The sequence below is a fragment of the Rhodnius prolixus genome, unplaced genomic scaffold, assembly GCF_049639745.1.
Source record: "Rhodnius prolixus isolate KJV_2025 unplaced genomic scaffold, Rpr scaffold_4, whole genome shotgun sequence".
NCBI lineage: Eukaryota > Metazoa > Arthropoda > Insecta > Hemiptera > Reduviidae > Rhodnius > Rhodnius prolixus.
This window is the reverse complement of record NW_027411614.1, coordinates 22,766,315-22,779,561: the sequence shown is the minus strand read 5'-3', so window position 1 is coordinate 22,779,561 and position 13,247 is coordinate 22,766,315. Positions and strand designations below refer to the sequence as shown.

Genomic DNA, 13,247 nt, shown 5'->3' with positions numbered 1-13,247 from the left:
CCAGTTTCTCAAACCAAATCATGCAAATTGCAAGCACCTAAACATCCAAACATGAATTTAGATTAATTAAGTTTAGATCTTTAAATTGAATCTTATGATTTCTTTGGATTTATTATTAATTTAAAGAATAGACACAAGTAGTAAGCAAAAAAATAAAAGCTACTGAAAGTACCTCAGAGGATTGTTTATAAACTCTCTTGAATTAACTTTTCCGGAAAAACTTTGTCAGCAGATGACCTCTACACACGTTTACTGTTAATCTGCACGATGCAATACTTCTTCTAACGGAAAGGAAGTAAGAGGGAAAAATATTTAATAGATTTTTAATTTCAGCATGTTAAATAATTGATTATTCTAATTATTTTGCTCAATCTCCTTAACAAATACTTACAAAGTTAAGTATAAGGGTTGGTTAAATGCCAAAAGGTACACAAGTTTTAGATGATCAACTCTTATACGAACCGAAAAGTTTTATTAAAAATTACTGTATTAAATATACATTTATGTATATAAATTGACCTTAATCTGCTAATAAATTGAGTCCATAATAAGGCTGGTAATTGTGGAATATTATCATATTATTTACATATTTATTGATCAATTTGACATTTATATGCAAAGTACTTGATGATCAACCAATTTAACTGTTAGTCTAATGACTGAGTAGCCTGACCCTCAGTTATTCAGAAAGGTAACCTAATTTGCATAACAAATTAAACAAAAACTAATAAAAAATGTAACAATGTAGTAATTACAATTATTGCATTGGCCAGTTTAATGTGAAAAGCTTTGTTTAAAAATGAATGTCAAACTTACTTCTGAAATCTCTGATCATTTATAAAATGCGGAACTATTTAGAAATAAAGAAAACCATCACGCTACGACGGATCTGATTATAGTTAGATGAAAACTATAACTTAGTTAAAGTAGGGATAACTAAGTTATAGTTTGGAATAAGTATGTTTTAGTTTGGGTTAACAACAGTTCAGCAGTTAATAAAGAGTTTTTAAACTTGATACTTCCTCGCAATATTGTGATTTCAAATAATTAGTAAAATTATTTTTAATTAGATTAGCACATTAAATCTTTATTGATAATAGTGTTATCACTTTAATAATACATTAAATCCAAATAATTATTTATTTGCTGGAGCTGGTCTAGTGGTCAAGAGCATGACTTTGTAAGTGGGAGATTCCCTGTTCGATTCCCGCGTATGACTGCGGTTTGTTTAATAGAAAAAAAAGTTTATAGTACCTAATTTACTACCTAATTGGTAGTTGGACGTTAAGCCCCCCTAAAAAAAATATAGGCGATTACTTATATTTATTTTCTAAAATATTTGTGCTAACGAAGATTTTTTTTTGTTTTTAATTTATTTTATAATTTACAATCTGCATACGATTGTATACAATCAGTAAATGCGGAGAGAGTGATGAACTGGTGCGGGAGGAGAGCAGGAGGAGAGAAACTACCCAGTGGTAGCACTCTCTACAGGAGAGAGGAAAATGTGTCGAGACAGGAGAGAATAATGGCGATTAGGCCTTCAGACTACAAGGAAGTCGCGGGGCCACTGGCAATTCAGTCGGCGAGGAGTATTAGGGATGTCAGAGGAAGCGAGAGACTGTACCAGAGGATTAGTGCTAGTCGAGAGAGTAGTATGAAACTTTTGGTATTTAGTCTTGGCGAGTTGGTCTATGAAGGAAATGTTGAGGTCGTAGTGAAGAGTGAGGTTAGTCACCGTAAAAAGGAGCTTCAGCTATCTGTCGGAGGAGTTTTGACTGAAATGTTTGCACCGTACGTTTGTAGGTTTGGCTGAACCCCACAGCTCTAATCCTTAAGTCCACATTGGTTTGAGGATTGTGTTGTATATTAAGCGTTTGAGTTCTATGGGCATTTTGGAGCGTAGTCCAAGTAGTCTGTCACGCGTTTTGTCATTGCTTGTCTTTTAAGTCTAGTGTGCGGGTCCCACGTGAGTCGTTTGTCTATGTAGAGCTCAATGTAGCGCACCAGATCTGTACAAGGAAGAGGATTGCTGTTGAAGAGGACAGGTGGACAGAAGCCCCGCCGGAGCTAACGAAGATAACGTTATTTTATTCCATGTATTAATGAAATAATTATTAGTTATCTTAACTTTAAAGATGGATACTTATAAGCTCAACAATCCACAGCTTTTGATGGATTTAATTAGAAACAAATAATTTTCAGTTAATCCACCTCGTTAAAATGAAAACGCTTGATAAAACTGCAAATACAACTGACGTTCTTAAATCATTTAAACACCTAGTAATTAATGCCCCTTGGGACTACTTATTAATTAACAAAGAGCTTTTTCATCATATAGACATCATTTTATTATCTGACGAGTTAACTAACAGTAACAGTAAAGAAAAGGCCTCCCAATTTTATCGTAATTTGCATTTCCACAAAATATCTCGTATTGAATATAGACTCAGCTAAATTAATTAAAAATCGGTCCAGAGGGATCAATTAATTGCTGCCCTAACTATTCAATATGATAAAAGAGTTCTTAGATTGATTGGATTCTTCCCAAAGTGAACACTTTTAACACAAGGACACGCACACTTAATACTTTTCACCACTTATATATTCGACTTATTTTTATAATTTTTTTGTTTCATTAACTTTTTTTCTATAATTATTTTTTATTTTTTAATTATGTATTGGCTGTTAATAGCATCTTAACAACTGCAACTGAATTAATGGGACCAGAAAGACGATAATTTTGTTTTTTTGTCAAAAAAATTATTCAAGTCAGTTAACAAAGAGATGAAAACTTTTTATCAGCAATTTTCATAATTATTTCAGTCTTTTCTATGTTAATAATCAATCTGAGTATATCTTTATCTGTAATTTCTTCCCTTGTAATGAGTATTGTTAACTTAAATTAATATTCTTTAGTAAAAAAAAAAAATCTCAAAATTAAAGAGTGAAGCATTTTTTTAATTATTTTTTTTGAATAAAACTTTGATTCCTTGGGATAAACAGTAATAGTAAGTCTAGTGATTGAACCAAATGTTTTTGTAAAATGGCACTGAACTTAATTTGGCCAAGAGCGTCTAAAACCTATTGTAACGAAGTTGAGCTGAGGAGAGAAGAAAGGCCTAGATTGTCCTGGGAGTTGAGCGACCAAAGTCTGTAACGGTTCACCACTGAGTAAACAAAAGGCCAGGCTTTACCTGAGCTGGAAAAGAAAGGGGCTAGATTGTTCAAGGAGTTTAGTGACCGTAGCCTATAACGGTCCACCGCTGTGTAAAAAGCCAGCTAAGGGAGCGGCCCCAGTTGGGTGGTGGCAGTATGTGTTTTTCCCAGCAAGTGAGTGGCAGGTGGGAGTGAGACAGACGGAGTTAAGAGTGAGACAGACGGAGTTAAAGTGGGGCAGTCCCAGTTGGAGTCGGTTTTGAGACACAGTTTGGAAGAGACACAGTTTGAGAGATTCAGTGTTGCGGAGTGCTTCAGAGTTAGCCAGTTGGGCAGTTAGTTAGTTAGTGAGTAGAGCTTTGTTAGTGCAGCTAAGACTAGTGCAATTCAGTGCAGTGCGGTCCAGTAGTCAGTCGTGGAACAGCTTGTGGAGTATTTACGTAGTGAGTAAGAACAGTAAACTGTTGTGACTGTTGTAAATGGTAAATGTAATGAATAGCGATAGTTGCTAGTAAATGTTAATGTGTTAATAAATCAGGTTACTACTTATAAGTTTAGCGAGTTTTATTATTTATCAAACCCACACTTATTATTAAATTAACTAGTGGCAGTCACTAGTTGTTGTTAAAGTTTTTAGTAAAAGGGCAAAAACTTTACACTATTTACATTTACATCCCCGTCAACGACGTTCTAATTCTACTTTAAAAATTCTCGTAGGTACTAAATTCTGGCATAAATTGAAATGTCTTGCCCATTGTTGAATAAAGCACCACATCTGCAAAACACTTCAATCAATCAATCTATGTTACATGCATGCATATTCATTCATAATATTAGAGATACTCGTATGTAGGAAATTGGAACTCTTATGGAAAAGAAAAAGATTAACAAAGATGGTTTGTACAATGGAAAGTTAGGGTTTTTCAATACTGAAAATTATTTTTAGCTGACCTAAAATAACTCACACTTCTGACCATCTTAGAAATATAAATATATCTGAAAAAGAACAAAATAAGTGAGCATGCGGCCATACTTTCTGCAATTTTAAATCTAATTTCAAAGTAGATATTTAATGTTGAAACAAATTACTTTTGAAAATTATTTTATAGGTAGTTTGTTAAAATATGTTGCTTAAGAAACGATAAAGTTTTATGAATATTGAGAAAGTTTTAGTTGTCATTAATATACTGACACATTCACACTTAAATCTGCCAAATAAATTTATACAGTTCCTGATGTTAGTAACTTATTGTAAGAGATGTCTTATAACTTAGTCAAAACAGGCTTTACTTTTCAAGGTGAGTAACCTGCGTGAATTATATTTTATATGAAGTTAATATGCGCCTTTAATATAACTTTAGACTACATCTAAAATATTTATCAGTACTTATGTGATTATTTACAGGTTTCTCAGGTTTTCAATGAACATAGTTACTAAATTTAAAACATTAATTTCCCTCCCACTTAGACCTTTAAAAATTCATTATTTGTTTTTTTTTTAATTTATTATCTACTTTATTTTGGGTACTGGCGTAACCATTTAAACAAATCCAATGTTTTTTTTTACAAATATTGGATAAAATACCTCTTTCTATAATCACTACCTCAAATCTCGAAATAATTATAACAAACGAGTTGTGCTGTGAACGGCTCTTATTTCACAGCTATCAAAAAAAGGTATAACTGTAACAATAACAGAGAGATGGTTAGTATAATGGATTTCTACGCGGAGATCTCTAGTTCAAAACTAGCTGCCGGTCCTTATACTTTTTTTTTTCTGCCCTGAAACCTTCTTACAGCAGTCAGGAGATAACATTGTCCGGAAGATGTTAATGCGCCTTAAAAAAAAAAAAAAAAAATTATAAAAAATAAGAAAAGTAGTGCGTAGCTTGTGAATGAATACAGCAAAAGTCCGCCATTTAGTGCGAGCCAGTTCATTTAGGCTTCTTTTAGCCTGAGGCCTAAACCCGTTTTTGCGAGAGAAAATTGGAAGAAATCTTTTAGGCGCAATCCATTAAACAAAAAAAAAAAAAAAAAACCTTGCGAGCAAGAGAGCCGACATGTTGCTCTAAAGCTGTTAAAGCACTCCCAGGACTTAGACTTCATTAAAACCCGAGAGGATCTTATTCCATCAAGCGATTATTATTTTTGACTAAAACTGGATATAAATTGATAACCAAATCCATTCGAATGTAACAATACATCCGTATTCTTTTCAGCTAAATCGTGTATACACTTTTTGGTTGAAATAAGTTCTTCTTGATTAATCGCTAAAAAGAAGGCAACTTTACTTCAAAACTCCTCTTAGTCGAAGATTTGAATTTTGAGGTTTCCTTTACCCATCTATTGACCTGGCTCCCTCTGATTACCATCTTTTCTACTCCATGACACATTTTTTATCTGGTAAACAATCCATAAATATCAAGTGGATTTGAATCGAGATGTTTTCGACCTTCAAAGACACCTGCTTTTATCAAAAGAATATAACATTATTGGCTCACAAATTGTTGGTTCAAATGAAAGAAAATGATGGCCTACATATGCTTCTTAAATCTTTAAATTCCTTCTGTTCACAGGCTTTGTTGCACCATAGTATTTAGGTTGAGATTATTTTTTAATTTGGGGTTACTATTTTCAAAAGCATAATTTGTATATTACAATGTACGATAATGTCATAAGCTGTGAATGTACATTATGTTTGTGAATGAACTGTAAGTACAAATACGTTTGCATAACCCACGGTTATTTTGCATAAAACTAATATCTATTATTTCATGCCTTAAACAAATGATTACTGGATTATAGTCATTCAATTAGTTTTATGATAACATTAGAATAATTTTTTTATATATGTATGTGTACATAATATGTAACGCCCAGCCTTCTCACTATTTTTACATAACTAAAACTTGATATTATAAATTCAACTAGAATTTTAATTATCGTTTTTAGTCATTTAAAACACTCGGTGTAAAAAATAAAATAAAAACTATGCTGTAGTTTTACTCTTCTTATTTTAATCTGTTCCGATTAATAATTAATTTAAAATCATTTAAATTTTTTACAAAAATCTCTTTTGTGAAACTCAAGAAAAATTCAAATGCGCCACCAAACAGAATTTAAATTCATTTAGTAGAAATGAATCTTTAAATCAGCAATTTGCCATTTTTTTTTTTCTAAGACGCTAAAGTTTTCTCGCTTTTTTTTTTTGACATAAACTTATATTACGCTTATTTATTTATTTATTTTTTTTTGACAAAGTTTTTGACTTTCCTTAAGTTTTTGCAGTTCTTATTTATGGGTTCTGTTAAAAGAGTTGTAAAGAGGAGTATTTAATTTTTGTTTAATTTTCTTCTGTGAAATGAGCTTGCAACTCAAGTAATAACTATTATTTCTTTATTTTTAGTTAAACAGAAAATTACAGTTTGAATCTTTAATTTAAAGACTATTTGACTATCTCTATATCATATTATAATGTCTGTATTAATTTTGGGAAAAATTAAAACTAAAACAAAACCAACTGAGTTTATACTAATAGAAATAATCCAATTGGGTCGCACTCATGTTAATTCTGAGGCACAAGATATTTCTACCTCAGGTGTTGATGCAAGTTGACTCTCTATAAGAAAAATTAATGACAGCATCCAGTTCTCCAAACAATGCATTTTCTAAAGTGTAGGAAAAATAAGTACTTTCTACTAAAAATACTAAAACCTAACAGAAAATGTTTGTCTTCTAGATAATACTAGCGCTAGTTCTGCAAAAGATACAGAGTTTAATCAGAAGAGAAATTTTCTCCCAATCATCCATATGCACTCTTCATGACTCCAGATGATGAAATTCAAATTGAAGAACCTCATCCAACCCACACTAACCTTCTCCTATTTTCGTAAATAACATCATCAGTTATATCAACTTCTGCAAAGCTCTATATCAAGAAATTGAACCCATTTACATGCAAATCCCGCCTAAAAGATATTTATGTATTTATTTATTTATTTACAAGACGGGCAATCACCCAGTTACAAAGAAATATAATTTAAAATAACATTTAATAATAACTCAATATATAATAATTATAGAATATACATATATCATACATTTATACATATATATATCATAGAATAGAAATAAAGATAAAATAGAAATAATATATACACATAATTTACTTAATAGATAAACAAAATACTTCAAAATATGTACTATAAAATATACTTTAAAAATAGAAACTTTACTCAATTAATAAATCTTTATATCACAAATAACCGGTAAGTTTTCCCTAGTACCAATCACCGCAAAATCAGCTATTTAACAAATGTTTCAACTCGATCATGTTGGTGTTGAATATATCAAAATCAGCGGGTAGATGATTAACTTGATCCGCAACTCTTGGAAAATAACTGAACTTACGATAATTGGTACTATGGCACACTTTAGAAAACACTTGTTTTTGTCTAGTACCGTTTGTTGGCACGTGAAAATTTAACAATGATAAAAGTTCAGGGCAGTTTATATTATTATTTAGAATTTTGAAAATAAAATTTAAGTCTGTGGCTTGTCTACGAAACTGTAAAGTACTCAAACCAGTAAATTCCATTACGCCATCGTACGGTACCTCCGTCATGACTTTTGTCTCTCGATACCAGAGCAATCTTAGGAATCTTCTTTGAAGTGATTCAAGTTTGTTGACGTAAGTTTTCTGATAAGGAGACCATAAAGCAGAGCAGTACTCAAGAATGGGTCGCACCATTACTTTGTAAAGGATAATTATGGTTCTGACATCTTTAAAGTTTCGAGTAGATCTAGATATAAAGCCAAGCATTTTATTTGCCTTTGTGACTATGGAGTTCATGTGGAGGTTGAATGAAAGGTTAGCACAGAACGTAACACCAAGGTCCTTCACTACATTAGATCTACTTAGAGTTGAAGCATGAAGAGAATAATCGAAGTTTGTACACGATATAAACAAATACTCAGTAGCTTCGTACAGAGCAACAGTAAAATACTTCCGAGACAAGGGCGATGTCTTTCACACTTACCAACATTAAGAAGACAAGGCTTCCATTAATCAGAAAACCTTGATAAAGCCATTAAAAAAGAAAGAAATAGAACATTTAGGATTTAGAGCACTTTCAAATAATCTTCATCCATAAATTTAAGTACCTCTACCACAGTTTTTTCTAGATCGTGAACCTCATCCCAAAAATCCCGAAATTTTTACAATGTCACACTTACTACATACACTAATAAAAATTGAAGGACCGCACAAAAAACAAAAATTGTCCAGTTCAAACATTGCCAACAGTACGTTCACCCAAAAGGATATGTATTGTTGCCATGTGCCAAGGTGTAAAATCTGCCGTCAACCAACCATCACAATCTGCACTTAATTGAGAGACACGCCACCAACTCATGCATTATCTTACGATGAACACTCTGGATAACCGTAGAGGTTGCATTTTTCATGAGGAACTGAGGAACTGCAAAGATTGTGAAAAACTAGTGATTGCTATCAGTATGAACCCGCATCTACGCCAGCCGTCACAAGAGAACTTTTTTGAACTTTCCACTTCTGCCTCCATCACAGCAGCAGCAATAACTGCAACCAAGACTATGTGCTGCATCCTACGCTCGAGTCGCGGGGTAAGCGCCGTGTCAGAATACATCCATTCCTGCTCCCTCTACTTCATTACTTTCCTCCTTCATCAACGAATTACAGAACTCATGAATCCTCTCTTCACACTTCGGTAGTCACTGAACTCCTCATTGGACTTTCTCGATGATTTCTCCCACCCAGCACCCTCACCATCCTCCTGTGGAATGCCAATGGACTGAAGTCCCTCAGAAAACTGAACAATTTTTACTCGACAGAAGAAATGGCAGACTTACTGCACTTGCAGATCTTACTTAATGACTAATTAATGACTACACTACCGTTATAACTGACTACCCAGACTTAAACGCTCATGGAGGTGCGACTGTTATCATAACGAATGCTCTACCTCATCCTCTTGTTCCTAGCACTCCAACAGACTATCTACAACCTATCGTAATATCCTTGAATTCTCCTTGCTGCAGTACATACCTACATACTGGCCGATTCTCCTTCAAAACTTCCTGACATCTTTGATTTTTTTTTTTTTTAATCACCTCTTAGACCACATCTATTCTCTCAGAAAAATATTCAATAAACGATCTCTCATCCGACCATATTCCAGTTCTTCAAATACTAGACACTGATCCTGTACCAATTGCAGATCTACTCTGAATCCTGGCCATCCTCTCTTAACATTCAGACCCAGTTCAACAACTCTAGACCTAGAGGAATTGTTTCGAAAATGGAAACTGAAAGTAAACTTACAAAAATGTCAGAACATATCCGTCAGTTTCCTTAACAAAACTAAGTAAGTGAGTTGAGAAACTGAGTATTAAAGTATAAAGTACATAAATTTTGAAGTAAGATTATGCGTATATTTAAAAATTACATTTAGTTTTTTAGTTTACGTTTAGTCACTTATTCTACATTTATTGTTCTGGCCTCCATTCAGTAAAATAGCAAAAGAAAAATTAAAAATAACAATCAATAAAACAATACATTGATAACAAGAAGAAAGTTACTAAAGCTACTTACAAAAAAAAAAAAACAAATCGTAATGAACTTTGTAATAGGCTTAAAAACTACTTCATTGCAACCTTTTGAATCGAGTTTGTTAATACTACAGGTGTTGAAACAGGGTATTTTGGAACAAGATGGGAAATTAGCCTTCTAGTGAATGCTTTCCCATGTGATACTTTAAAAATCTAGGCAAATTTCCGAGAACAGAAAAGATTACATACGAGTTTTTCTCGTTATCTCAACGCCGAATTCTCTCACGATTATTCTGAGTGCCTACAATGAAATTTTTTTGATTGGTAAAATAGCCTTTAATTTTTAGGAAAATGCAGATCTTCTTTAGGCAAGATTAGCGGAGTGGTCGCATGACGTAATGTTCAATGAATTTCAAGTGGGATATATTTGTAAGAAAACTTAATTCAGATGTAGAAAATTATGTTATTTCCGAATTAATTATGTTCCCTTATACATATAATGTATTATTTATTAGATAATGTAAAGACAACATAAAGTAAGGGGTTAAACATAGTTTAAACTAGAGACCATTTCACCTTAAAGTCCTATGAATCATGGTTAGTAAGCCTTTATAAATGAATAATTTGGTGTTTGTTTGGGATTGTTCGTTTGGTTAATCTTAGTTACTGTTTTGTGTTAGGTGATGATGTTTCTTTTTTATATTAATATAAAAAAATACTTTTCATAATAATAATACTTTATTATGGTATACATATATTGACCAAGTAATACTTTTAATGCATTAAAACTAGTCAAAGTCCTTCTGAAAAATCGTTGATAGATTATCAACACTTATCAACTTACGTAAATAAGTGCCACGACAGCCGAGAATTTAAAGGCGAAATTAAGATGTATTTGTGATATTGTATTCTCTTTAGGGTTTTGACATATATTATGTCAATGGGTAGTGTAAGTAATTACAGTACAGAATTAATCGCCTTCTAATTACAGTACAGTACTTCTAATGTAGTACACAGACTGAGATTTGGCCTTAAAGATAGGCATTACTTTACTTTTATATTACATTTGTATAATTTCTTATGAATTCATTTTACAATTAAAGCCTTTGAAGAAAAGGATGTAGCTTTTATCCTTTAACATTTATAATATAAGAAGCAAAATAAAAGAAAAATTCCATACTGGTGTTTTGAAGCTATTTGAAACATTTAAAAGAAATTTTGAATTCATGTCTATATGTTATGGAGCCCAAATTTAAAAATTCCTAGAATCCTCTTAAATTTTTACTAAATAGAAATATTATTTCGTAAACGTACCTCTTATTTAGATATTTTTATATTTTGGGGGCATTTTAAAAATATGGGCCACATAAGAACAAATTATGGGCATGGATACTAAATTAAAGTTTTTTTTATAAGTTTGTTGTTATTTCAAAATAAATTCTAAGTTATAGTGATAGATAGTTTTGTTTCAGATTCGGCAAGAGTACCTATATTTCTGAAAAGCAGCTCTTTCAAACTTATTTAAATTGAGTAGAAGGTTCTATATAATTTTAATCATTAATTGCAGGTAATTAAATAAATGTGTTTTATTAAATTATTGAAAATGAGAATTATAATTATCTCATTGGAAAAGTTTTCAGAATCGGAATATTTCCCAGATTATTTTCTGAATCATAATTGTTTTCTTTTATTTGAAATAATTTAAAAAAAAATGCCTGAATAATATTATTGTTCAATTTTGTCACCTATACTTTTAGGTAAAATTACGCTTTAAACGTAGGATTGAAAGTGAACAAAGGAATTGTGGTTAATGCCCATCCAGTTACACATTGTATGAAGCACATTGAATTTGCCAGACAATGTATGCTCACTAATGCCTACTAAACACTTTTAATGTTGTTTGTTGTGATTGTTTTTAGAGACAATTGGATGTAGAATAAAGATTAAATGTTGAAAGTTGATGAAAAAAGAAATAAAAAATGATTATGATTTATTTATACATCTGCTACATTCCATTTAAATTCATTAAATTTTATTTTCTGGATAGTTATTGTTCATTCGCAATCATTAAATTATGCACGAAGGAAAAGAGAATCATTTAAAATTTGAAGAATGATCTCTGATTACACATAATTTAGCCTCAAAATATTTATTTATTATAACAAGTGGTATATTTAAATTAGAAATGAAATTGTACAATAAAACATAAATACCTGACTTTTTGAATGAGTGTTGACTGCTTCCAGCGCAACACTTCCCTTTGGAGCACCCTTCACGGTGACCTTACCTCTCTCATTCAAACTCCTTATGATTAGTGTATACAGTATGCATGAGAGAATCAATGGTATTACGTAGAAAAGTACTAGATCCAAGAAAAAACCGACTAAATATTCTTCTCTTGGTCGTTTGAATATACATTGATGTATTTCCGGATATCCACGGTAATTTACAGGCACTGTCTCTGTTAGAAATAACCATGGTGAACAATAAAATATAGCAAATACCCACATACCAACTGTGATTTTTTTAGCACGTCCAATTGTACAAATTTTATGCGCTTTCATCGGATGACATATGGCTATATATCGTTCTACGGTCAATGTGACCAGACTTAATGACGAGGCATTTATACCAAGATTTTGGCAATAAATCATTAACGAACAACCCACATTACCCCAAATCCACTGATTGCCAACTAAGTAATAGCTAAGTACTTCTTGTGGCACGGAAGCGAGTAGCACAACTGTGTCAGCAATGGCCAGGCTAACTAAATAATAATTTGTTGGTGAATGTAAAGCCATCACTTTTGATACAACTAAGACTACCATAGCATTACCTAAAACTCCAACAATAAATACAATTCCTTGGAATAATGTGCCTACCGTACGATATCTGTAAGAAAAATACTCTGGTTCTTTAAAATTATCAAATACATCGTCACAATCAGTCCATAAAGTCGTCAAATTAAAGCACTCACAGGGGGTGGCGTTCATGACTAGTTGCCCGAGCTGGAGGCGGCAGTACAGTGCGACTACCCCTTAGTGTTCCTCAACAACCATCCCCACCCTTCGGCTATTCATCCCCTCCATTTTCATTCATACTTTACTAAGTAACACAACCCCCAAAAAGTAAATAAACATTGTAAACCCCGATCTATCTCGACATTACTGTTCAGTATTAAAAATGATAAACCAATTATATGTTGCGAATAGAAAATAAATAACCGTTCATCAAATTTACAGTTCAGAAATAAATTGTCTCAAAATGCATGAAAAGTTGAAACAGTTTCTTTCCGAGAAAATTTGTTTACATTGAGAACATCATGCTTGAATATAGTGTAATTTTAAGGTAAAGAAAGGTATGATTGATAGGGGAAATTAATATCTCTCTAGAATAAGTTTATATAAATACACACTGATTTCTTTCTAAGTATTGCATTTCATCAAGTTCAGTGACAGTATTTTCCCGGAAATATATATATTTAAACTATTCGTAAAGCT

General features: G+C 32.1%; 1 protein-coding gene across 2 annotated transcripts in view; it reads right to left on the bottom strand.

Moving 5' to 3' along the window:
• The window catches only part of LOC141456347 (thyrotropin-releasing hormone receptor-like), a 210,911-nt gene extending 197,944 nt beyond the window's left edge, over positions 1-12,967 (bottom strand). Inside the window, exons 1-2 of one of the 2 annotated variants that reach the window (XM_074132263.1) lie at positions 12,725-12,747; positions 11,961-12,639 (exon numbers count right to left, since the gene is read on the bottom strand). In XM_074132263.1, the coding sequence (XP_073988364.1) occupies positions 11,961-12,575 (615 nt within the window). In that variant the 5' untranslated portion in view covers positions 12,576-12,639; positions 12,725-12,747. Of the gene's footprint in view, positions 1-11,960 lie in introns of both variants that reach the window. The other variant, XM_074132262.1, reaches the window with a different exon arrangement.
• Positions 12,968-13,247: the final 280 nt, after the last annotated feature.